The sequence below is a fragment of the Kogia breviceps genome, chromosome 3 (assembly GCF_026419965.1).
Source record: "Kogia breviceps isolate mKogBre1 chromosome 3, mKogBre1 haplotype 1, whole genome shotgun sequence".
Lineage (NCBI taxonomy): Eukaryota > Metazoa > Chordata > Mammalia > Artiodactyla > Physeteridae > Kogia > Kogia breviceps.
The window spans coordinates 158,384,471-158,411,608 of NC_081312.1; the positions used below are offsets into that span (position 1 = coordinate 158,384,471).

General features: G+C 47.3%; 1 protein-coding gene across 3 annotated transcripts in view; it reads left to right on the forward strand.

The window, feature by feature from the left end:
• Window positions 1–27,138, forward strand: part of PCSK6 (proprotein convertase subtilisin/kexin type 6) — a 196,041-nt gene that overhangs the window by 151,317 nt on the left and 17,586 nt on the right. Inside the window, exons 14-15 of one of the 3 annotated variants that reach the window (XM_067030118.1) lie at window positions 21,532–21,711; window positions 21,857–21,895. In XM_067030118.1, the coding sequence (XP_066886219.1) occupies window positions 21,532–21,711; window positions 21,857–21,895 (219 nt within the window). Of the gene's footprint in view, window positions 1–16,610; window positions 16,845–21,531; window positions 21,712–21,856; window positions 21,896–27,138 lie in introns of those variants that run through there. The other 2 variants (XM_067030119.1, XM_067030120.1) reach the window with 2 other exon arrangements.

Here is a 27,138-nt window from a genome sequence, read left to right on the forward strand (position 1 = left end):
TTTCCTTTTTTAAAAAAAAATTTATTTTATTAAAATATAGTTCATTTACAATGTTGTGTTAATTTCTGCTGTAGAGCAAAGTGATTCAGACACCCACTCCATCCCTCCGTGACCTGCTACCCCCTTGGCAACCACAAGTCTGGTCTCTATGTCTGTGAGTCTGTTTGTTTCATAGATAAGTTCATTTGTGTCATATTTTAGATTCCACATAAAAGTGAGATCATATGGTATTTGTCTGTCTTTCTGACTTACTCCATTTAGTGTGATAATCTCTAGGTCCATCCATGTTGCTGCAAATGGCATTATTTCATTCTTTTTTATAGCTGAGTAATATTCCATCATATATATGTACCACATCTTCTTTATCCATTCAAGCATCAAGGGAGATTTAGGTTGTTTCCATCTCTTGGCTATTGTGAATAGTGCTGCTATGAACATAGGGATACATGTATCTTTTCGAATTACAGTTTTGTCTGGGTATGTGCCCAGGAGTGGGATTGCTGGGTAATATGGTAGTTCTATTTTTAGTTTTTGAGGAACCTCCATACTGTTTTCCATAGCGGCTGCACCAATTTACATTCCCACTAATAGTGTTGGAGGGTTCCTTTTTCTCCACACCCTCTCCAGCATTTGTAGACTTTTTTTTTTTTTTTTTTTTGTGGTATGCGGTCCTCTCACTGTTGTGGCCTCTCCCGTTGCAGAGCACAGGCTCCAGACACGCAGGCTCAGCAGCCATGGCTCACGGGCCTAGCCGCTCTGCGGCATATGGGATCTTCCCAGACTGGGGCACGAACCCGTGTCCCCTGCATCAGCAGGCAGACTCAACCACTGCGCCACTAGGGAAGCCCTGTAGACTTTTTAATAATGGCCATTCTGACTGGTGTGAGGTGGTACCTCACTGTAGTTTTGATTTGCATTTCTCTTAATAATTAGTGATGTTGAGCATGTTTTCATGTGCCTGTTGGCCATCTGTATGTCTTTGGAGAAATGTCTATTTAGGTCTTCTCCCCTTTTTTTAATTGGGTTATTTGTTTTTTGTTATTGAGTTGTATGAGCTGCTTGTATATTTTGGAAATTAAGCCCTTGTCGGTTGCGTTATTTGCAAATATTTTCTCCCAGTCTCTAGGTTGTCTTTTTGTTTTGTTTATGGTTTCCTTTGCTGTGCAAAAGCCCTTGTAAGTTTGATTAGGTCCCATCTGTTTGTTTTTGCTTTCATTTCTATTGCCTTAGGAGACTGACTTAAGAAAACATTGGTCCAATTTATGTCAGAATGTTTTGCCTATGTTCTCTTCTAGGAGTTTTATGGTGTCATGTCTAATATTTAAGTCTTTAAGCGATTTTGAGTTTATTTTTGTGTATGGTGGGAGGGTGTGTTCTAACTTCATTGATTTGCATGCATCCAGCTTTCCCAACACCACTTGCTGAGGAGACTTTCTTTTCCCCATTGTATAATCTTGTCTCCTTTGTCAAAGAATAATTGACTGTAGGTGTGTGGGTTTATTTCTGGGCTCTCTATTGTGTTCTATTGATCCATATGTCTGTTTTTGTGCCAGTACCATGCAGTTTTGATTACTGTAGCTTTGTGGTATTGTCTGAAGTCTGGGAGAGTTGTTCCTCCTGCTTTCTTCTTTCTCAGGACAGCTTTGGCAGTTCTGGGTCTTTTATGGTTCCATATACATTTTAGGATTATTTGTTCTAGTTCTGTGAAAAATGTCATGGGTAATTTGATAGGGATCGCATTAACTCTGTAGATTGCTTTGGATAGTATGGCCGTTTTAACATTGTTAATTCTTCCAATCCAAGAACATGGGCTATATTTCCATTTCTTTGAATCATCTTAAATTTCTTTTATTAATGTTTTATAGTTCTCAGCATATAATTCTTTCACCTCCTTGGTCAGGTTTATTCCCAAGTATTTTATTTTTTTGATGCAATTTTAAAAGGGATTTTTTTTTTAATGTTCCCTCTCTATTTCATTGTTAGTGTAAAGAAATGCAACCTATTTCTGTATTTTAATCTTGTATCCTGCTACCTTGATGAATTCGTTTATCAGTTTTAGTAGTTTTGTATGTAGTCTTCAGGGTTTTCTATATATAATATCATGTCATCTGCATATAATGACAATTTTATCTCTTTAAGTAAAGCCCTTTTATGGGGATGAGTATACTTTAAGGTGGATACGTTCAATTGTGACCCAGGCTCAGACTTTACAAAGTGCTCTGTCCCCAACCCCAAAACTCCTTTTTATCACAGTAGCCAGCCCCCCTGAGCAGAGCCTTGGTCCCTCTCCAGGGACCAGACATCACAATCAGGAGCTCTTATTTCATTGGTTTATTTCTTTCCAAGACCCACTTGGAGGAGTAAGGTCTAATCGCCATTGGTTTAACTGCTTATTTACTAAATCAAACTACCTTTTTTTTCTTTACTAAGTCTTGCTAATCAGTAAACAGTCATCATTTGAATTCTCAATATGCTAAAAAGTCATTTTTCCAAGGGGGATAATTAAAACACTATTTGGTATAAAAAATTCTATACACAGGCAGACACCTTCTTCATCTCAAATCCCATGGTTAGATAATTGCAAACAGAGGTTTATACCGTTATAGCCTTAATATGTAAGGAATCACTAAGAAGTCTCACAGATCACTAAGAAATATGTGAAGCATCCCACTAGAAAAATAGGCAAAGAGCTTGAAAGAGCAATTCATGGAGAAAAATGACAACCAGTAAACAAAAGCTATTTAATCTTTGCAGTAATGGAAGAAAGTACAAATTAAAACAGAGACAGGAAGGTAAATATCAGGATAGCAAGCAAACAAGTGGAAGTTCCGGGGATTACAAAACAAAACCGAGAATGTGCCTGGCATTCTGCAGGTAGGGCCACAGCATGATCTGGTATAGAGAGCCTGAATATAGACATAAAAAGGCCTGGGTCCTGGTTCCAGCTCCACCAACTACTGCCTAGGAAACCTTGTGAGTGATAATAACTCCCTTGTGGGCATGTTTGGGCACCTGATGGGAATGAACATTTCCAGCATGACCTGGCACAGGATGGGTTGTCATGGAAGCTCAGTCCCTTTTCCCCCTCTTCTCACATGTATAGGTTCTAGCCGCAGCCTTTGGGAACTGGTCCATTTTCCCTCCGGGAAAGCTCCAGCCCAGAGGGAACAGGTAGAGACCTGTCTCCACACCTTTGAAGAAGATTAAACTGGCTGTGATTCTGGAGAGCCCAGGAATTTGGAAACAACAGAATCCAGGGGTGCTGTGCTGAGGACATGCTGGGTTGCCATCTAGCCAATTCTTTCAAGTTTGGAGCTCAGCAGGTCCATTTCTATCCTTTCTTCTTATTAAGCAACATTTTTTCCAAACAAAAGCAAAAATTTGCTCACAGCTTGGTTTTGAAATTGCTGTGAGCAGATAATACATGGCGAACTGCCCTGGCCCTGAGTGGCTCTGTGTGCATGCATTGAGTCCCGGGGCAGAGCCATGTAAGATGTTCCCACACGTCTTGGCTTTCTTTGGAGCTGGCCCAGAGCACCTGACTCCACCGGCTCCCTTCTGTGGAATCCCATCTTTGGGTTTCTCCTTCCCCCAAACCTGAAAGGTGAAGCCGGGGCAAGATCAAAGAGGTCCAGGCAGCATTTGGTGTGTTTGCCAAAACGTGCGGAGTAAAGCTGCAGGGGCCCAGATGAGCTACGAAGCTGGAACCTGCGCCCCATTCACGCTGACCTGACTGAGAGGAGGCAGCGTCTGTGAGAAGCGGGTGGCAAGAGGGAGACCAGGCTCCGCAGAGCCCGGAGTCAGGCGCAGCATTCAGGCCTGGGGACCCTGCGTGGGGTGAGCCCAGAGCAGAGCCTGGCAGGTGTGATCTGAGTTCCTGCCAGGCCACTTTCTGGCCTGGTTCTGGAACCTCTCAGCCTCCCTTCCTGCACACGTGTGACGCGAATAATAGTATCTGCATCACAGGCCTGGGTGAGGTCCAAATGTAGATTTTATACGAACAGATACTTAGTGAGGAATTTTGAGGTTTTAGGGTTATGAGCTGAAACATCTAAAGCACTGACTGATAACTCTCAATGTTATGCTCTCTCTTCTGTGTCACGTTCTGCATTTCTGCCTTAGCAAGCAGCAATCCTCCCTTGAATGGAAGGGAAGGGACCAAATAAAGCCCAGGGAAGTCATTCTTTTTGAACTTTACTCGCGGTAGTTCATGCCTTCTGCATTGAATCCTGTGTGTTGATTACACTTTACTGCCTACATCTCACACCGCACCCGCCGTGTGCTTCCCAGGTTGCCTCAGCCCCGCTGCCTTGGGGCTTCGCCTCTTGCCCAGTGGAGAGGTCTGTCCCCAGGTCAGCTCCCTCAGACTCCACCGAGGTGAAGCTAGGGCACAGCTGCCTTGTTCCCACACAGGTAGGAGCTGCGTTGGCCATAGGGGGCCAGTCAAACCCAAGAGGACGTGAGGAGGCTGTAACTTTTCTCTCCACTTCCAAGTGACATGTGAAATCCAGGCTTCCCAGTGTCGACTGAAAAAAATATGCACAACCTAAAAGTTGAGAGTTATGTCTTATTTGGCTGGCAAAGCTGAGGACTTAAGCCCGGGACATAGCCTCGCAGATAGTTCTGAGGGACTGCTCCAAAGAGGCAAGGGGGAAACCAGGATGTACAGGAGTTTTTGCAATGAAGTAGTCAAAACATCAGAAGACTATTGTCAATTAAAGAAAGCCAGGGGGCTTCCCTGGTGGCGCAGTGGTTGAGAATCCGCCTGCTGATTCAGGGGACACGGGTTTGTGCCCCGGTCCGGGAGGATCCCACATGTTGCGGAGCGGCTGGGCCCATGAGCCGTGGCCGCTGAGCCTGTGCATCCGGAGCCTGTGCTCTGCAACAGGAGAGACCACAGCAGTGGCAGTGAGAGGCCCGCATACCACAAAAAAAAAAAAAGAAAGAAAGAAAGAAAGAAAACCAGGGACTTCCATGGCAATCTAGTGGTTAAGAGTTCACCTTCCAATGCAGGGTGTGTAGGTTCGATCCCTGGCCAGGGAGCTAAGATCCCACATGCCTTGAGCCAAAAAAACAAAACATAAAACAGAAGCAATACTGTAAAAAATTCAATAAAGACTTTAAAAATAGTCCACATACAAAAAAAAAAATCTTTAAAAGAAAACCAGACATCTCAAGTTAAGGAATTTAGTGCTATTCTGTGTATAGAAAGATGCAAGATTCTGGGCTCCCTGAAATCATTCCTTTGATATGCTCCTCAGCTATCTGGGGCCAGTATCCTGCTTTTCTCCATCCTGAGTCCCCTTAGGGTGCACCGTTGGGGGTGGCTGCAGTGGCTGAGGGTGGCACCAGGTAGCCCGTTTGTCTCCATCTCAGTTTCCTCAGGGCTCACGTCAGTGTGGCTGTAATGTGATGGCTTGATGGCTGCAACATCCTTTGTTCACTGATATGGCAGGTGATATTTTAGTTCACACCAGCATCTAGCCACCTGGAGGGGCAGGTAACACACCTGGGAGTGCATGGGAGGTTTGACCAAGGAGAGCCGAGAGAGAGGCCTACATCCTTCCCACATGCCCCACAAGGCCCATTCGGAAGACCTCCTCTGGCCTAGCAACCTGCTGCTTTGGTGTGAAGTTGCAGCCAGAGTGGTACTTGTTTCCCCCTTCCCGGCCGCCCCTCTTCCACACTCCTGTTGCCCCAGGACTGCACCTCCCGGTGAAGCCTCAGCCCCTGGGCTTTGCCTCGGTGCTTGCTCTCTAGAGAATGTTGCCTGAAGCATGTGGTCAGTGGCAGACTTAAGTGTGCGCTTCAGTAATCCCCGTGAACTACTGCGAGGGGTGGGTCATCACGGGCATCCAATTAGCACTGGTTGGGTGTGATTCTGCACTACAGGAAGTGCAGGATGTGGTCTCTCCTCTCTCCCTGGCGCTCAGCCCTTGGAACATGGCTATAATAAGCAGGTGTTGGATGATGGAGTGAATGAAGGTACCTGCAGCCCTGAACCTTGTTTTTTGTGGGGCTTTTTTTGCGATACGTGGGCCTTTCACTGTTGTGGCCTCTCCCGTTGCGGAGCACAGGTTCCAGACGCGCAGGCCCAGTGGCCATGGCTCACGGGCCTAGCTGCTTCGTGGCATGTGGGATCCTCCCAGACCGGGGCACGAACCCACGTCCCCTGCATCGGCAGGCGGACTCTCAACCACTGCGCCACCAGGGAAGCCCCTGAACCTTGTTTATAAATCAAGAGCTCATATAATTTGAATCAACTGTTTTCAGCTATGCACACTCAGTAACCCGTTTAATAATCAGTTAAAAGAGGTAGAAATTAGTCTCTCCGGTGTGACTGTTCTTTCCCTTTTTTCATCATAAAACGTTCCATGGTTTCTTGTGTTGACTTTTAAAAATGCAGAACGTGAGACCTGCGAGTTAAGTTGTATTTGGGGCAAAATGAGGACTGCAGCCCAGGAGACAGTGTTTCCGATAACTCAGAAACTGCTCCGACGGGGCGAGGGGGGAGCCAGGATATATAGGAATTTTGCAACAAAGAGCAGGTAATTGGGAAAGTCAAAAAATTATTGTTAAATAAAGAAAGCCAGATATCTCAAGTTAAGGAATTTAGCGCTTGTCTATGTATGGGAAGATGCAAGAGTCTGGGCTCACTGAAATCATTCCTTTGATGTGCACCTCAGCTCTCTGGGGCCAGTGTCCTGTATTTTCACATCCTAAGAGTTTCCTCAGGGCTCACTGCAGGGAGTGGCTGCAGTCTGATGGCTGCTAGATGGCAAGTATTCTTTTCAGCCCTGAGTTTCCTCAGGGCTCACTGACTCACGCTGGAGGGCTGCAGTCATTGATGACTGTGACATCCTGTGTTTATTGATATGGCAGGAAATATTCCATTTATAAATATACCATTTATCACTTGATTTCTGTTCAGTAGCTCTTTCATACACTTCCTCCTCCTGAGAGCATACCTGTTCTCATTTTCTTGCTGGTGTTATTGACCACGGTTGAATTGACATCTGCTTTGAGCTAGACTTCACTTCCAAAAGAAGAATTAAGATTTTGCAATCTGTGTTTGATGGCTCAATTTATCTCGTACTGGCAGCTTAGATTTCAAGCATGTGCCTTCTGTGCTGGCTTCCAAGTTTGTCACTAAACTCTCATTTCTGGAAGGTGTGATTATGGAGAATCTCTCCCGCATCCTTGAAAGAACCGAGGACTCCGGGAGGTTTCCAGGCACCATACACACGGTTGTCCAAAAGTTCCATTTTTCACCCCCTTTGCTTCGAAAGGACTCAGTGTTTCAGTTGGTCTCCTTGCCTCCCTTCTGGTCTTTCAGGGGACTGTTACAGTGGTGCTGTTGCCCAAAGTCTCCTAGTTCAGGAGAAAAGGAAGCATGATACCCTGCTTGTTCAGGTGCACGTACGTGAGTCGTGGCTTTGTTCATCACCCTATGTCTTGCCCGGTCGTGGATGTAACAAAGAGACGAGTTTCTTCTTTAATATTTCATTTTTGCAAATGAAATACAAAATGTTGATGAAGATGAAAATTTAAATGTATGGGAAGAGGAAGAGCTCTCCTGAAACCCCTTCCTCAGGTTCTCCACTGTTGCATCAGGTACAAAGGTGCACCTGCACTGGTCAGCATTCTGGCAGCCAGATCCCCCCCACCCCCTGCGCCAAGAATATGTAAGTGCATTTAATGTTTGAACATTTGACTTTGTTATTTTCAGAAGCACATCATGTTCAATATGTCTATATTTCCACTTGGTGTTTTTTCATCTTGATGTTTTACTGCGTTCTAACCGTGCTGCATACGTAACTTTGTATTTCTTTCTGTTACTTGCATATCAAGCGCTTTTTCATGTCATTTTATATCCTTTATGAGCAGCATTTTACGTATTTTTATAATACTTCGCCAAGTAGAAATACCATCATTTATTTAGGCATCCCTCTATTGTTGGGACGCGTAGATTGTTATCTGGGGTTTTTGCTATTATAAACAGACAGCTTAGTGCAGAAAGCTTTCTCCTAAATTTAAAATTATCTCCTTGGGATCATTCACCAGAAGTAAAATTACTAGGACAAATAAGCTGTGGAAACCACAAATATACCTACGCTGGATACATTTTACTAATTTGCTTTTCAAAATGATTGAACCAACATACAACTTCATCAGGCACAAGTAGGCACTCATTTGCCAGCTCTCAAGGAGATAAATGATATCTTTCCTTAATTTGCCTTGTGATAATTACTAAGGAGGGTGAACACTTTTCCAAATGTTTGTGTACAAAGTATGTGTGTGTGGTTTTAATTGCCCTTTCTCTTTTTGTCCAGAGAATAGTCAGTATTGTTATTAAGCTAATAGGTACTCCATGTAAAATACAAATGTATAACCCTTTCTGGGTCATAGCTCCTATAAGTATTTTTTCTGGTCTGTTATTTGACTTATATATATATTTTAAGATAATCTTAAATGTCTTCTCCAGAGTTTTGATAATTCTTTTTTTAATTCCCAGTTTGTTTGTGATTTGATTTTTTTCAGAATCTGTTTGATTTGGGGTTTTTTTTTTTTTAGTATAAGGTAAATATTTTTCATAAATTGCTAACGAATTACCCCAAAACAAAGACAGAATCAAACTGTTAAGAGATGTTGTGGGCTTCTGCGTCTGGCAACAGAAAGACCAAGAACAGGACAACTAGCAAAACAACTAAAATATACAAAACAAGTTGTGAAAATAAGTCCAGCCATATTGATAGTTTCAATAAAGGTAAATAGATTGCTTCGTTTAGAAGACAAAGATTGTCAGGTTAGATTTTTTACCTGTGTTTGCTGTTGTGCCAGGTGTATTTGATTGATTGATTGATTGATTTTTTTGGCTGTGTTGGGTCTTCGTTTCTGTGTGAGGGCTTTCTCCAGCTGCGGCAAGCAGGGGCCACTCTTCATCGCGGTGCTCGTGGGCCTCTCACTGTCACGGCCTCTCCTGTTGTGGAGCACAGGCTCCAGACGCGCAGGCTCAGTAGTTGTGGCTCACAGGCTTAGTTGCTCCGCGGCAAGTGGGATCTTCCCAGACCAGGGCTCAAACCCGTGTCCCCCTGCATTGGCAGGCAGATTCTTAACCACTGCGCCACCAGGGAAGCCCCAGGCATATTTGATTTACCTACCAGACCCCAGTCCACTCCTGTCTGCCCCACTCTGCCTGAGGCTATTCTATCCACAGACTCTCTGCCTGTAGCTGGTGGTGGAGTTCAGCCAGGGGGAAACTCCAGCAGGAGAATGGAAGGAGGAAGGAGGTGTTTCTTTCAGAGTTATTTATCCCTCCAGCATCCCTCAGGGTCACAGTCCCACCCTCCCCTTGCCAGTAGACTATTGTACACCTATGGCTAAACACCCCTTCTGTTTCTAGCCCCAGGGAACTCCATTGTCCCTTGAGGCTCTGTTTTGCTCTGCTGACATCTCTGTAAATAGTCTCTTTGTTAAAGCCTTATTGGATTATCCTAGTTTAATTATGTTGTCTTCTTCTCCTAGGACAGACTGATGGAACTATATGTAAGAACAATATCTAAAATATAAGAAAACTGCAAAGTTAAAAATAAAGTGGATGGGAAAAGATAGACCAAGCAAATGCTAACCAAAGAAAGCTAATGTAGTTATGTTAACATCAGACAAACAGAAATGTTATGGTGAAAAGCAATCCCAAAGCTGAAGAGGGTCACTGCACGTTGATAAAAGATTTGGTTCAATTCTAATGTGGCCTTGAAATATATAATGCAAAAATTTGTTAAAACTCCAAAGAGAAAAAGACAGACTCACACACAAGGTGGGAGATTTAGCATACCTCAAATATATTTGATAGACAAAATAGCAAAAATCGTAGGAAGAGAAGATTTGAACTTCACAGTTGACAATTTAGGTCTAACCAATGGACCTACACCCAACAACCGAAGAATACACTCGCCTTTCAATCACAGGTGGATTATTCTTGAAAATTGGCCACGTAGTAGACCATTTGGCAAACTTCAGAGTATTTCCAAGGATTGGTAGTATATAAGCCCTGTCCTCTGAGATTACAGGTAAGAAATCAAAATTTAAAAGATAACTAGAGGGCTTCCCTGGTGGCGCAGTGGTTGAGAGTCCGCCTGCCGATGCAGAGGACACAGGTTCATGCCCCAGTCAGGGAAGATCCCACATGCCGCGGAGCGGCTGGGCCCGTGAGCCATGGCTGCTGAGCCTGCGCATCCGGAGCCTGTGCTCTGCAACGGGAGAGGCCACAACAGTAAGAGGCCCGCGTACCACACACACACAAAAAAGATAACTAGAAAAAGCCCACACATTTGATAGTTGAAAAACACTTCTAAACAACTCATGTGTCAAAGGAAAATAATCATAATTTAATAGGGAGGGACTTCCCTGGTGGCGCAGTGGTTAAGAATCCACCTGCCAATGCAGGGGACACAGGTTCGAGCCCTGGTCTGGGAAGATCCCACATGCAGTGGAGCGACTAAGCCCACGTGCCACATCTACTGAGCCTGCGCTCTAGAGCCTGTGAGCCACGACTACTGAGCCTGTGTGCCACAACTACTGAAGCCCATGCGCCTAGAGCCTGTGCTCCACAACAAGAGAAGCCACCACAATGAGAAGCCCACACACCACAATGAAGAGTATCCCCCTCCTGCTGAAACTACAGAAAGCCTGTGTGCAGCAACAAACACCCAATGCAGCCAAAAATAAATAAATAAAATAAATAAATTTATTTTTTATAGGATAATAATAATAATTTAATAGAGAATCTTTGGAACTGGATGATAATAAAAATCCTGCATATCCAAACAGGTAATGCAGGTGAAGTAGAGATGAGAGAGGAATGTACGTTCCCAACTGCATGTGTTAGAAAAGAAGAAAGGCTAAAGATTGATGGTAGGTGCTTTGTGTCCACCTAGAGGGGTAGGATAGGGAGGGGGGAAGGGAGCCACAAGAGGGAGGAGTTATGGAGATGTATGTATATGTATAGCTGATTCACTTTGTTTTACAGCAGAAACTAACATGATATTTTAAAGCAATTATACTCCAGTAAAGATGTTAAAAAAAAAAGATTGATGGTAGAAAATGACCAGCAACATAAACTCAAAGAAAGCAGAAAAAAGGAATTTTTAAACTAGCAGAAATCAGTGAAATAGAAAACAAACATACATAGAGAGAATTGACAAAAGCCCTAAGTTGGTCCTTTGAAGACACTAATAAAATTGATAAACCTCTGGGAAGACTGGTCAAGGAAAAAACTGAGAATATAGTTGACCCTTGGACAGCACAGGTTTGAACTGCACAGGCCCACTTAGATGCAGTTTTTGTTTGGTTTTTTTTTTTTCAGTAAATAAGAACTACAGTCCAACAGTCTGTGGTTGGTTGAATCCACAGATGCAGGGCTGGCTGTAAAGTTATAGATGAGGGTTGGCACCCCAGACCCCTGTGTTGTTCAAGGGTCATCTGTATATAATTTCACAAATGAAAAAGTAGAATATTTTTATAGATCCTGTATACATCACAGTTATTATAAGAAGATATTATAAACAACTTTATGACCAAAAAAATGAAATGTTAAGTGAAATGACCAAAAAAAATGTAACAGCAAAAATGACACAAGAAGAAACAAAAATTAAAATTGTGTGATTAAAGAAATTGATTCCATAATTTAGAAGAAAAATCAGGGCTGGATAGATGCACTGGCAGATTCTACTAAACATTTAAATGGAAGAAATGTAATGTCAATATTCCACAGACTCTTGCAGACAGTAGAAAAAGAGGGAAAAAGAGTCCCCAGTTAGTTTGATGAAGCCTGAGTATCCTTGATACCAACTCCCAACAGCCCACTGTGAGAATGGAGACTTTTCAGCCAGTGTCACTTGGGAACATAAATAGGAAAATCCCAAGTTCAATATTAACAAACTAAATCCAACAGTATTTTTTAAAAGTTCTTCTTTTCCTGTCTTTTTTAGATTAAATACCTTTGAATATTCCATCTTATTTCCTTTAGGAGTTTTAGCCTATTCTGTGATTGTCGCAGTAGACTTGGAGTTAATACTCCTCCCCACTTTCTGCTGTAGTTGTGTGCTTAATGTAATGTTACTTCTGTACACATTACACACTCCATCTTGTAGGGATATTTTTGCTTTAAAGACAGTCATTGTCCTTTAAAGAAATTAAGAGAAAAAAAAAAAGCTACTCTTATATTTACCTACATGGTCACCATTTCTGGTACTCGGTTTTCTCCTGTACATCCAGATTTTCATCTGTGACCATTTTCCTTCTATCTGAAGAACTTCCTTCACCATTTCTTATCATGCTGGTCTGCTGGCCATGAATTTACTCAGCTTGGATTTATTCCAAAATATCTTTATTTCAACCCATCTTCAGTTTGTTTTTAAAAATAGGTTTATTTATTGATGCACTGATTTTGACTCTGCTTAGAGGAGGTCATTGTGATGGTGCTGTGACTCGACCCATTTTTTTAAATTATTTAATTTATTTTTGGCTGTGTTGGGTCTTTGTTGCTGTGTATGGGCTTTCTCAAGTTGTGGTGAGTGGGGGCTACTCTTTGTTGTGGTGCGCAGGCTTCTCATTGTGGTGGCTTCTCTTGTTGCAGAGCACAGGCTCTAGGCGCACGGGCTTCAGTAGTTGGGGCACATGGGCTTCAGTAGTTGGGGCACGCAGGCTCAGTATTTGTGGATCACGGGCTCTAGAGCACAGGCTCAGTAGTTGTGGTGCACGGACTTAGTTGCTCCACAGCATGTGGGATCTTCCCAGACCAGGGCTCGAACCCGTGTCCCCTGCATTGGCGAGTGGATTCTTAACCACTGTGCCACCAGAGAAATCCTCCACCCATTTTTGAATGGCTATTTTCCCTAGATATAGAATTCTAGATTGACAGTATTTTTTATTTGTTTATTTATTTTTGGCTGCATTGGGTGTTCGTTGCTGCATGTGGGCTTTCTCTAGTTGTGGCAGGCAGGGGCTACTCTTCATTGTGGTGCATAGGTTTCTCATTGTGGTGGCTTCTCTTGTTGCAGAGAATGGGCTCTAGGCACGCGGGCTTCAGTAATTGTGGCGCACGGGCTTAGTTGCTCCACGGCATGTGGGATCTTCCCGGACCAGGGCTCGAACCCGTTTCCCCTGCATTGACAGGCAGATTCTTAACCACTGCACCACCAGAGAAGCCCTATTTTTTTTTTTCATTTCAGCACTTTAAAGATATTACATTTTCTTCTTATCTCCATTGTTTCTGGTGGATAGTGCTTGCATTTACTATGAAAACAAACGTTGTTTACATCTAAGCTATCTGGCTGTGCAAGGATAACATTTCCTTTCTCATTTTGTTCAGGCTAGCAAGTTTGCCAAATACAAAGTCAATAAATCAAAAGTGTGTTATCACATTTCAGCATGCAGAACTTCTTATCATTCTAAGTGCCTCACTGCTAAATATAGAAGGACCTCCACACATTCGAGAAGATTATGCAACATTAGAACAGACACAAACCCTGAAGAGAATAAACTTGGAGGTAAGAGGGAATTCAGGCAGGAAAAGCAAACAAACAAAAGCACAACAACAACAACAGAACTTCAAAAAAACTATAGTTGGTGTTCCAAGATAGAAAACCAAGTAGGGAAAAGACCAGTTCTTCTTCCCTCCTGTGTTTCTTTCCTGTGTGTCTCCTTTATTGTTAACACAGAACTCTTCACTTCTGGTACTTCTAGTCACCAAATGTGTGGGGTTTTCCCCCCACAGCAAACAGTTCTCTGCAGCACGGTCTGGGTGTCCTCTGATGCAACTCAATTCTGGCACCACTTACCCGGGGACAGAGTCAGGCCCCACAGGCTAAGGGCTCAGTCCCACAAGACTGTCCCCCGCACACATACACACACACACTTCAGACACCAGTTGTAAGCCTGGGTTATCACCTGTGCTTTTGACCGACTGCCCTGTAGATCTAAAGACCCCCTCTTTGGGTTCAGTTAATTTGCTAGAGCTTCTCACAAAACTCAGGGAAACACTTGCTTACATTTACCAGTTTATTAAAGGCTATGATAAAAGGGTACAGATGAACAGCCAGAGGAAGAGATACACAGGGTCTTTGAGGGTGCCTAGTGCAGGAGCCTCTGTCCTTGTGGAGCTGGGATGCATCACCCTCCTGGGTGGATGTCTTCACCCACCTAACAGCTCCCTGAACCCCATGCTATTGGGATTTTATGGAGGCCTCCTCATGTAGGTGCGATCAATTACAAACTCCATTTTTAGCCCTTCTCCCCTCTCTAGAGAAATGGGGGGTGGGGCTGAAAAGTCCAAGCTCCGAATCCTGGCTTGGTCTTTCTGGTGACCAGCCCCAATCCAGGAACCACCCAGGAGCCCACCAGAGTCACCTCATTAGAACAAAAGTTGCCCCTAGTATTTTTTTCACTTGGGAATTGACAAGGGTTTTAGGAGCCCTGAGCCAGGAACTGGGGGTAGAGACCAGTATGTAATTTCTATTATCTCATTCATAGGTATCCTCAGGGAGGGTAAAGTATTTCAGTGCTGAAATAAGAACAGCATGCTACATTTTAAAAAGGAATATTGGGAGGACCAGATAAATACTTGAAATTTTAAAATATGAGGCACAAATTAGAAAGGCCAAGAGATAGGTTGGAAGAGGAAACTGCCCAGAAAATGAAGAGGGAGTGGGCTGGGCATGTGGAGGATAGTGTAAGAGAAAGGATTCTCGATGTCCTGGGTAAGGAGGCATTGGATGATGGCTAGAATTCAGGAGCTTGGACAGAGCACGTGAGCATTTACCCTAGAAGGGCCCCCTCGGAGCCTGACAAGAGGCTGAGTCTGGGGCAGGACACAGAAAGGTGGAGAGGGCGGCAGGAAGGACCGCTGTCCTGTTATAGCCCGTGTAGCAGACTTTCTTTTCAAACCGTTAATTTATTACTTTGAACTAACTGAAAAATGTTGAAAGGTGGTATTTTAGTGTTCTCTATCTCACCCTGTAGGTGCCGTTAAGAAAAGTGCGGTTTTGTGTGTTGCCAGACGGTACAAGTGATTGTTCTTTACCTGATATGTGTGTTTCCACACTTCACCCAAAGAAACATTGGCACTTGGGATTCTGAGATACTCCTTCTGGCACTGAAAATACCATCTTGAAGGGTTTTTATGACTACGAGATCATGGGGAAGATTCTCCCATCTGCCCAGCTTTACTTCCGGCTCTGGAGGTGTGCGTGTATGTGTGCATGTCCGTAGGGGACACATACACGTGTGCGCTCTTCCTTCTTCTCTTCTAGGCCATTTCCTCGATTCTCTCTATCTTCCTACCTCTTGCTTGCCATAATGTGGACTTAAAGCACATTTATAACTATGTTAAATTCATTGAGTAAAGGTTGATATTTCTGTGAGTGTATAATAGTTCATATAACGGCTTTATTGAAATATAATTCACACAGCATAAAATTCACCCTTTTAAAGCATCCTTGTATATATATATATATATATATTTTTTTTTTTTTTTTTTTTTTTTTTTTGCGGTACGCGGGCCTCTCACTGTTGTGGCCTCTCCCGTTGCGGAGCACAGGCTCCGGACGTGCAGGCTCAGCGGCCATGGCTCACGGGCCCAGCCGCTCCGTGGCATGTGGGATCTTCCCGCACCGGGGCACGAGGACCGGGGCACGAACCCGTGTCCCCTGCATCGGCAGGCGGATTCTCAACCACTGCGCCACCAGGGAAGCCCCTTGTATATTTTTATAAACAGAAGGAGGAGAGCCTTTTTTATCCCTCTACCCAAGCCTCTGCGTTAAACTTTGTAAACAGGTTCCCTGGACCTCAGAAGGAAAAGGCTTCCCCTGGAGTGTTATTTAGACTGAAACATATTTCTTGATTATAGCCTTCTCTTTCTTTACTGTGTTTCGACTAAAGAATTTCTCCTTGCATGTTTTAAATGTTGGGGTGGGAGGAGAATTAATAAATTCTTTATTGTTAATAGCTTCTCTTATGGCCAAAGAAAACCCAGGAATTCAAAAGTATTAGCTCAGAGTCTTTAATCTAACAAAACCTTTCCCCTGCTCCTAGCTGGTTTGTCTCCAATTGTAAATTCCCCTCTCAAGGATTTTTAATGCTTAATTCAAAATGCTGGAAGAGAAAAGCTTCATTACTGCTGGTACTTTCCTATTGGCAACTTCAACCTCAGTCTTCCCTTAATTCTCCTTCTTTCTTTGAATAGGAATAATCCTGTTTGTTCATTACAAATTCAATTCATTGAGGGGGAAATGCATTGAAGATGGTGACTGATGATAAAGCCATTTATCAGCAGCCTCTGGGGCATTAGCTAGGATTATGCTCTGCCTCTCACAAGCAGTGCTGGCCCTGAGTGTTTAAGCAGGTGGATTTGCCCTTCTTTCTTCTAGGGGCTCAGGAATCTGATGGAGAGAAAGCCAGGGAATTTGGATTTGGGCATCTTTTCAGACCTCTTCCAGGAAATTAAGGAATGAATGGTACTAGTTGGGTTTTGTAAGGGTAAGCTTGAACAGGCATGCCGACATCTTGACTAGTAACCAGTACACTCTTGTTAAACGCTTTGTCCAAAGCAGACCAACATTCCGAAGTCCTCCCACCCCTGGATGGCAGTTCTGTGGAGTGTGGACTGGGTCTCTGGTCTGGTGTAGCCCTGGATCGTTCTTCTGCTTCTTCCTTGGTTCTTCCCTCCAGGTGTCTCATCTCCTCAAAGCGAGGGCAGGCTCTGGGCATGGTGAGCATGGTGGGACCTGGTGTTCGTGTGGGCTGGACCCTGGGGGTCGTGGATAAGTGTTGACCCAGCGAGAGGAGAGGACCACCCTAAAGCCTAGAGCCCAGAGCTGCATGTTCCTGTGCATCTCTGCTTTACCCTGTGATGCCAAGTCACTGGTGTCTGATCCTTCTGACTCGCCCCAGGTGGCACTGCGGGTTGGAGGCGGGCTGTATACCAGGTGGGCTTCTTCCCAGGTGCGCTGTGGTCTCTCACCTGGCAGTTTCTGAATCAAGCCTCATGAGATGCCAGACTCCATGAAGGGGTTATTGGGCCCCTTAACATTATGTGTCAAGAGCCTCCACAATGTTGTATTCCCTTTGGGGAGTCTACCTGGGGAGAGTAGTTCAGATGCAGCAAGTGATATTTCCTGCAAATTCATGTATAAAAGCAAAAAGGAAAAGGAAACTGAAACACATGTCCTGTTATAACCTATTATGAGAGATTGGTTAAGAAAATGCTTATATTCATACAGTGAAATCGTTTGCTGATGTTTTAAGATATCAAGTGTATTAATTTAGCAAACATTTATTGAGCACACATACCAGAAACTTGCCACACGCTGAGGCCAGTATGCCACGTAAGAAAGGCACGTTCCTGCCCACGTGACACCTCTGGTCTGATGAAGGGGAGAAGGCAATAAACGGGTGAAGAAATGATTTCTGGATGTGATTAACATGATGCTGAGTTAGGGAAGAAAGAGAAATTGCTGTCCTGCATGATTTCAACTATGTGAAAAACAAACACGCATAGAAAATAGCCAAGAGGAGAATATGCCAGACAAGTTAGAGGTGATTTTTATTTTCTTCTTTATTTGTTTCAGTATTTAATAATCATCCCTCTTTTATAACTAGGAAAAAATACCTTAAAAAGAGAATTGCACTTCAAATTATGTCATATACTGGAATACTTGTTTTCATGTCTTATGAAGACTCCCTTGGTAGAAGTAAAAAGAGCATGCATGTTCACCTTTAAGTACAAAAAAAGGAGGAAAATGTCTCTAGAATCACCACTGTCTAAACCTTACCCTCAGGTCAAGTTGTCCACACAGAACCTTCTAGGACGGGGGAGGTCTCCTTCCCTCCTCCTGCCGTCTCCCTGGCGCTCTTTCTTCTGTGCTCCTAACTCACCAGCACGGCACGTGGGTCCTCAGAGGCTCTAGTGAATATCTCTTGCAGAAGGAGAGAAGGAACAGAAATTTAAACCAAGTGTGAGCAACCATCTTCTTGGTCCACTTGGAAATCTTTGGTACAAACGTGGCAAAAGTATACTTTTAATGCATCTTCGAAGTTTCATCACTTGTCCCCAGCAAATATTTTTGGCAAATTTCTGAATTTATAAATTGCTTCCAATGTTAGCAAATCAGAAAGGTGTCAAGCTCTTAATCATCTGAAAAGTTGCTCAGCTTCTCGTGTCAATAAGAGAAATGCAAAGTGAATTCTCTGAATTGTCAGATTGTCCATCTAAAGCTGTGAGGAAGCAGGTATGTTGGTATATTCCTGGCAGGGGTGTGATGTAACCAGACCCAATGGAGGGCAGTTTGGCAATGTCTGTCAAAATGACAAATTCATATCCTTTTTGATCCCCACCCCTCCCCCGCACCATTCTACTTTTAGAAATGTAGACTACAGATACACTTACACACATATGAAATGATATGCTCCTTAGATTTTACTTAACAAACTCTGTGCAACAGCTCCCATATGACAGTCACTGTTCTAAATCTCTTACCATCATTAAAGTCATTTAATCCCCCAAGATACTCTATGAGGTAGGTATTATTATTATTATCCCCACTTTACAGATGGGGAAACTGAAGAACAGAGAGATTAAGTACTTTGCCCAAGGCCACACAGCTAGTAGGTGGCAGAGCCAGGATTCAAACCCAGACTTTGCAGCTCCAGGGTCCTTGCTCTGCCAGCCTCAACAGGTACCTCCTTGTGTGACCACAGTTATGGCACTGTTTGTAATTGCAAACATTTGGCAACAATTTAAGTGCCTGTCAAGAGGGGATTGTTAAGTAACTGACACGATACCTCTCTGATGCAGTGATGGAAAGATGACCAAGATGCATTTTAATGGAAAAAGCAAAGTGCAGAAGGTGCTCCCGGATGTGTTGATAAAGGGGATGGGGCAGAATATATGCTCGTATTTGCTTGGATAAGAATAAAACACCGCTGGAAGGGTGCTCAAGAAACAGGGAACCAGTTGCCATGGAGAGAGATGGTAGAGAGAGATGGGGAAGCATCTCTCTGGAGGGGGACTTCCACTGTGTTCCCTTTTATACTTGTAGATTTTGAGCCATTCACATTTGTTGATTATTTGGAAATGTAAATCAAAAGCCCTGAGTACCACAGCTTTTTCGTGTTATTTTTTTTCCTTGACCATATAACCAATTTATTTCTAGATTTTTAAATTAAACTCAATTTTTAAAATTTATGTGTGTGAAAGGTAATATAATATATGCCATGGTTTTGGGGGTTTTTTTAATCTAAACAATCTGGAAGAGAAAACAATAAAAATGAAGTCTCTCTTCCATTCCTGAACCCCAGCCTCCCCTCTCTGGGCCCCTCCTGCAAGACAGCCCCTACTGCTGGCTTCTTGGAATTCTTTTTTCTTTTCAGCTTTATTGAGATATAATTGACATGTAGCACTGATAAGTGTAAGGCATACAGCATAATGACTTACACATATTGGGAAAGGATTGCCCCAATAAGTTTCGTTAATATCCATCATCTCTTATAGACACACACAGAGTAAGAGGAAAAAAACTGGGTTTTTTTCCTTGTGATGAGAACTCGTAGGATCTGCTCCCTGGTTTCTTGGAATTCATTCTGCTCTCCCCCCTCGCACAGGGTGTGTGCTGATCCTGAGCTTGGATCAGCCCCTCTTCTCTTGTTTGTCCTCCCAAAACTCTATCCAAAAATAAGAATCTAATTTTAGTGATGAGGCCTTTGGTAGGTGTTTTTGGAGACATCATATAGGACTGAAATAAATCTCGATTCAAATTATAGCTCACGGAGCCCTTGTTCCCTGCCCTGTAGTTATTATGCTCCCCCTTAATGACAGTTCATCACTCAGCAGTTCAAATGTCCAGAGCCTTTGTGGTTTTGAAATGTAGCTTTAATTTGATCCCCGGGAGTTGAGAACGGATGATCGTTCATAGACAGGCCCTGTGTTTGCTGCACCTGCACCCGTGTGAAGTATCAATACTTCTCGTGTAAGCGTCGCTCACTGCATTAGGGAAATGGCCGTGGAAAGAGCCCGGCCCTTTGGAGACCATGTCCTGGGAGACAGTCAGCTCAGAACGGTTCTTTTATTTATTTTATTTTTTTTGCGGTATGCGGGCCTCTCACTGCTGTGGCCTCTCCCGCTGCGGGGCACAGGCTCCGGACGCGCAGGCCCAGCGGCCATGGCTCACGGGCTTAGTCGCTCCGCGGCATGTGGGATCCTCCCGGACCGGGGCACGAACCCGTGTCTCCTGCATCGGCAGGCGGACTCTCAACCACTGCGCCACCAGGGAAGCCCAGAACGGTTCTTTTAAATTGAAGGACCCACATCCTTCAATCCTGGCCAGGCCAGGAGAGGCCCGAGCAGTGCAGGGCCTGACTTGGGGGCTTCGGAGGCTGCAGGCTTTCAGGACCTGGGACCTTAGTTGGCCAGGATGATGGTTAAAAAGAAACAGTGCTGCTCTGTGCCCCGCCGTGGGACAGAACCGATTCGTGTTGGGTTGATCCACTTCTCAATAAACCCTGAGGGGCTGGGGCAGCCGGCGCCCATTAGCATGAGCTGCGTGTCCTTCGGCAGGTCACACTGGCCTTCGGCCCCTCGCCTGAGTGACAGTGACAGTAGTGACCTCCCCAACATGGTCACACAGTCCCAAATGCTCGGCACACCATGGTGAGAAGGGAAGCCGGCCCATGGCCCATGGTCACGCCCAACCCGGCCCTTGTGTGCTTTATGACATCAGGGATCCCGCCTGGACGTTGCAGGCCAGGTTTCCCCTTCTGTTCTCACCTGAGGGCACTGAGCAGCATGGACCTCGCTCCCTGGTGGAGGCGGTGGTTGTGGGGAGGGCGCCTGCTGCCCCCTGCTGCCCCTGCCCCATCCCCGTGCACAGCCGGCTGCTCTCCCGTGAGCCTCTGTCCTCCCCCCACACCCAGACCAGCGTGGGTACCAGGCATCCTCCTGTTTCTGAGGAGTTCCTCCCCATGCCCGGCCTCGGTGGACATTTGGGTTTGTGCCACCCGCCAAACTTGCCCACCTGCCCTGGACTAACTGGGATGGAAGGAGCCCAAGACCCAGGATGGAGCATCCAAAAAGCAGGACTCCTCAGTGTAACCCAGTTGCCACATTTGGGGACAATGGGACAAGGCTGAGTGCCAGGCCCCGCCCCAGATCCACCCACTGGATGTTCCAAGACGGGGAGGGGGCTGCTGCCCATCTTGGGGGTGGGGGCCAGTGGGGGGAGGCTGTGCCGAGACCCAGGGACGGAGACTGTGGCCTTGGCAAGAGGTAGGTTCCTGGTCCCCAGGTGATGAGGAGGGGAAGACGCTGGGCTCAGAGCCCTGCTGTCGGGGGGAGGGCTCGGGGACCTGAGCCGGGCAGGGCCAGGCACTTCTGTGGGTGACGGAGGCCCCCGGCCAGACCAAGGGGCCAGAGCACATCAAGGGCTTCCTGAAGGAGGCTCTTGACCCTCGGGTGAGTCTGGGTCCGGTGCCTTCCAGGGAAGTTGAAAGAGTGGAGCCTCATCCTGTACGGCACGGCCCAGCACCCCTATACCACCTTCAGCGCCCATCAGTCTCGCTCCCGGATGCTGGAGCTCTCGGCCCCAGAGCCAGAGCCACCCAAGGCCGCCCTGTCGCCGTCCCAGGCCGAGGTTCCCGAGGACGAAGAGGACTACACAGGTAATGAACCTGAGGCCAGAGGAGATGCTTGGTTTTCCAGTGTAGCTCTTAAAATGCGGGCTGTTCCCGGCGGAAGGCGGGGCTAGGGTTGTAGGCCTTCTTCTTTCCTGGGAGTCGTAATAATGATGGTAATTTGCACTCACAGCTCCTCCCTCCCATGGCTCTCCTAATATTTTACAGACCAGTAAGTATGCTTCAAACCAGTAAGTACTCGCCAACCTTCCCAGGCCGGGAATAGAGGTTCCCAATGCCCAACCAGAACAGGGACTTGCCCCCTGGCTAGTGACACTCCTCTGGGGCGCCCCCTTTTCCTCCGGGGCCCCCGTCTTCAGTCTCAGCCTCCTGACCTTCTCCCAAGTCCATCCACTTTCAGTCCTTGTGACCAGAATGTGGGAAGGACCAGGGTGCTGCCGGGAGCCCAGGACGGTTGGGCTGAGTCAGCACAGCCAGGAGTTGCTGGCAATGGAGATCTTGACCAGCCCAGGGGCTGGGAGAAAGGCCCAGCCCAGGGTCTCAGGCCTGATGTCAGAGGACACTGATGCTGCAAGAAGCAGCTCAAGCCTCTCACAGGAAGTAAAGATGGCTCGTTGCAAATCCTCTTCCTCCTGCTGCACCACTGCAGGGTGGCCCTTGGCTCTGGGCCTGCAGCGCTCCACTCTGAGAGCTGGGGCAGCATGCAGAAGGACGTTCCCAGCCGCCACGCCATGCTGGGCGCAGTTTTGGTCAGCGTGCTAGATGGCAAGCTCTTCCTTTCCCTCTGAACCATCCCAGTGATTTGTGAGAAACGGAGTCTTTCTGGTTGGGCATATTTTCCTTAGCTAAATGTTACAGCTACTTGATAAATGATGGGTGAGATCTAAGAATATTGATGCTTTGAGTTATCTAATAGCTTCTGGAAAAAAAAGTAACAAAACGGAGAACTCCACCAATACAGATCAAGCATAAATTATGGACGATTCAATTTTAAATTTCTTCGACCGTGCCTTTAAAATGGAGCATTGAATTATGTATGGACTAATCTGCTCTGTTTCCCCCTGTGATTTATAAACTGTGGCAAGATTCGGTAATTATTAATAAAGGACTGATTTTTTTTTTCCCTTAAAAGCTGCTATGACTCTAACCTTACACTGTCCTGGAATCTCACTCTAACTGTTCTGTAGCCCAGGCCACTCAGTCCTTCCCAAGTCTGGCCCAGGTGGTTAGAGGGGTCTCTGGGACTAAGGTGTGTTTCCAACACTTGGGGAAGTTCCGTGCAATCTCAGGGGCAAGTGGGGCGGGTGCACCAGTCACAGCAGGAAAGAGCAAGAGAGGGGAGGGGGCAGGAAGGGTGTGGCGTGGAGGGAGAGGAGGAGAAGGCTTCAGGGGGAGGGGGAGCAGTGTGGAGGAGCATCTCGTTGGTGCCCTGGGGGAAGCCTTCTGAGTCACAGACAAACAAGCCCAGGTGCATAAGCCCAGGGAGAAAGAGAGGGTGCTGGGCAGGGGAGATTTTGAGGTGGGGTGATGATTCTCAACGACTTTCTAAATATTTATTTACTTATTTATTTATTTATTTGGTTGCGTCTGGTCTTCGTTGCAGCAGGTGGGCTCCTTAGTTGCCAGCAGGTGGGCTCCTTAGTTGTGGCATGCGAACCCTTAGTTGCAGCACGTATGTGGGATCTAGTTCCCTGACCAGGAATCGAACCCAGGCCCCCCGCATTGGGAGCACGGGTTCTTAACCATTGCACCCCCGGGGGAGTCCCTGTTGATGCTTTCTGGGGAGCTTCATGCACAGTTGAGGGGTGAGCTGGCAGGGGAGGCTGCATGCCTCTTGGAGGCAGAGCTGGTCATGCAGACAGTGGGGGGGCGGGCGCTGGGCCCCGCCCTCCGTTTGGCAGCAGGGGGTGCCAAGCAGCGCTGTGATGGGGGCACACAGGTGGAGGGCCAGCTCTCCCCGGGACAAGGAGTAAGGGGAGGAGGTGAGTGAGGGCCGGAGAGGGGAGTCCAGCCGCCCATGGACAGTAAGGATCCCAGGACGGAAGGGGAGCGGGGCTCCTGGGGGAGCTCAGGGGGGTGTCAGGTGCCTCGCTAGAGCCATCAGGAGAGCTGCCCTGTGAAGGGGTCAGCTGTGAGGTGGACACAGGTAGGGGACACTCTCAGCCACTGTCGCCGCCTGGCGATGGGGGCAGAGGAGGCAGTCAGAGGCTGAGCGGGTGGAGGGTCAGGGTCGTGGTGGGGCCTGGGGTTCCCAAAGTTAATGAGGGTGTAGAAATGCAACCTAGGGGGCTGCTAAGAGATCAGGAGTGTTGGGGGTTCAGCCCGGAGGAAGGGCAGAGTCAGGTGCCTGGGAGACGTCAGTGGCCAAGGTCCTGAAGGTAGAGGGCTTTGCGGGGATGGCCAGCCTGCTGGGACCCAGCCATCCGCAGAGCAGCAGGGTGGAGGCGGGTAGTACTGGAGAGCACAGACCGAGGCCCCCGGTAACTCACCTGGGTTGCTAGGTTGCAGGGTGGGCCCCGGGTGGGTGAGCCCCACCCCAGGACTGATCCAGCAGGTCTGGGGTGCTCAGGTGCTGTGGGCTAGGGAGCTGGGGTAATGGCAGGAAGGGGGAGGTGCTGGGGCTGCTACAGGAGAGCAGCCACAAGGGGAGGACAGGACCGTTGTAAGAACAGAGGGGAGCCTGGGCTTCAGGAGAGGAGGACACACAGGCTGAGGACAGGGTACCTGGCCACACAGGGCCGTGCGGGGAGCCTAGAGTCCAGGCAGCCTTTGCCTGGAGACATTGCCCTAACGGCCTGATGGCTCAGGGTAGCTGACTCACAGGCCGCAGGGCTGCATGGGTCACAGACTCACGGCACGTCAGCACTCACCCAACAGGAGGGCTAAAGCATTAGGTAACATGCCCCGGTCACAGGCCCTCAAGGAAGAGACCAGCCCTGCCATAAGGGGGTCTCTGTGTAGACAGCTCTACCCTGGCACCCACCTCGGGCCTCTTAGTGACACAGGGGGCCCAGCCCACTTCTCTTGAGTGGCGTGAATGATGAGAACGACTGTGATACTTACTGAAGCCGCCTGGTCCTCCAGGAATTGGTCTAAGCCCATGACAAAACCCATCGAGAGTTCCCCAGTTGCTTTCTAATGTTTGTTTATGCATGTTTTTTATCCTGGACTTGCTCCACTAAGAATTCAAGGTAGAGTTTTCAAATAAGCCTGTGTCAGTCTGACACCCTGCAGAAGGGAGTAGCTGTGATCCAGCCAGCTCAGCACGATGGTCATGCTGCCCTGTAGCTGGAGCCCTGGGAGGTGAGACGGGAAGGTAGTGGGTCTCTGAGGAACGTTCAGGCTCATTGAGAAAAGAGGAAAAGGAGACACAAATACAAATTGCAGTGACTAGCATGTGCTCACCCAGATAATGAGTTATAGCGGTACCAGAGAAAACCCAGGTACATTCTTAGGAGTGATGGTGGCGTTGGGGCAAGATGGCCAAGCAGGTGGATGTAATTCAAGAAAGTTTCAGGACTTCCCTGGCCGTCCAGTGGTTGGAATTCCGAGCTCCCCTGCAGGGGGGCACAGGTTTGATCCCTGGTCGGGGAACTAAGGTCCCACGTGCCGCAAGGCAAGACCAAAACAATAAATAAGTAAATAAAAGAATGTTTCATGGCAGAAATGAGTCTCAATATTGGGCTTGTCGAGGTAATCTGGTAGAGAGCTGTACTGGGGAGGGTGCTTACAGATATGGACCCAAGCACCCTGCATGGCGGAGGTGGTTCTTACCGAGCTCTCCAAAGCAGGGCTGGACACGGACGTCACCTAGACGCCCTGGCGGGGTCCTGCTGCCCTTGCTGTTGGGTGGTCCCTGCCTTGCTTGGGGCTCCCACTGGCTTCCTGACTAATCTCTGCCCCACAGAGAGGCCCCGGAGGGAGGGGGCTCCTTGAAGTCTGCACACCGCGAACCAGGCCTTCCCCGAGGCCCTCCCGTCCTTTGTGCTGTTCTCTCACCCCCATCCACTCAGCAGATATTTATTGAGCGCCTGCCCTGTGCTGAACGCCTTTCCAGGTGCTGGGAAGTTGGCAGTGGACACGCTAGACCAGATCTTGCCCGCGGGGAGCTTCGTCTCCTCCCTGTCCCCCCACTTCTCCTTAGGATTAGGAAGTGGTTCACTTTCTCACGTGAGACAGACCTGCCTCGGGGAGAGGTGACCACCAGGGAAGGCGGGGTGTCAGGCCAGCTCAGTTGGGAGTTCTAGACCCCACAAGTGGATTGGGATGAGGCGAACAAGGATCAAGTCAAATGAGAATCGATCCCCAAATCGAGTGAGTCTGGGGTCTGGGAAGGGGTGGGGGCACCTTGTGCTCCAACACGACCCCAGCGCCCTCCCCCACCCAGACCACAAGGAGCATCTAGTGCATTCCCAGGGATGAAAGGGGTTCACGGGGGGACCCACAATGAGAACCTTGGAAATGTCAGCAACAGTAAACCTTCAGGGAGGGAAAGCAAATACAGCTGAGTCTAGCACTGGGAAGGTCTGGAGGCCCTTTAAAGAGGAATGAAGAGGGCTTTGTGCCCCTCAGCAAAGACCCATTGTGGGTGGCAGAGAATGGGGACTTTTGTCTTTCCCTCACATCCCCAGGAAACTCTGGTGGCTGGCAAGACACCTCTTCTTTGCTTCTGAACTCACTCCCCACCCCCTCCAACAACTAAAACCTTGTAGAAGGTTGTTTTTTCTTCCAAGGACTCAAAAACTTTCAAAACGCCCCGCCGGGCCCCTCCCTTCCCACATGGGGAGGCTTTCCAGAACCATCTCCCAGAGGAGGAACAGTGTCAGGGGGCAAGGGAGGTGGGGGTCCCAGCACAGCACCGGCCCTGGCCCCCAGGTGAGGAGGCCACCTATGGAAGGGCCGCCCGGCCTGAGGGCAAGAGCCAGTCAAACTGGGCTCTTCCCCGTGGCGCAGGTAGGGGGGAGACCTAGGACAGGGGGCCCGATGGGGTCCCCCAGCTCCTGCATTTTTCTCCGTCGCTTTGACAACACCACACAGGATCCCAGAGTTAAAATTTGGGGATCGAGGGAAGACAGGATGCCCCCTCTGAGGGTGAGAGAGAGGGGAGCTGAAAAGGGCTCAGCTCCCGCCCACCCCAGGCCCACCAGGGACATGGAAACCCACCTGCCTCTTTCACCACGTGTGAGGGACATGGCGCATTCTATTCCAGCCTCTCCCACTTAATTTCCATCGGATCTTCACTGTTTGGCTGCAGTTTCCTTAGCGCCTTCAAGCCCTCAACGCCCCGTATCGCGTTGCTCTGTCCTTCATGATGAAAATCAGAGTTGGTGGCTGGCCCAGCATTGTAACTCCACTGCAGGGGAGGACGCTGCATGAGGCCGTCCCCTGCCCCTCCCGCCCCACCATGGCTGCTCCTCTAGAACCTCACAATGCCCGTCTTCACCCACCCGGGGC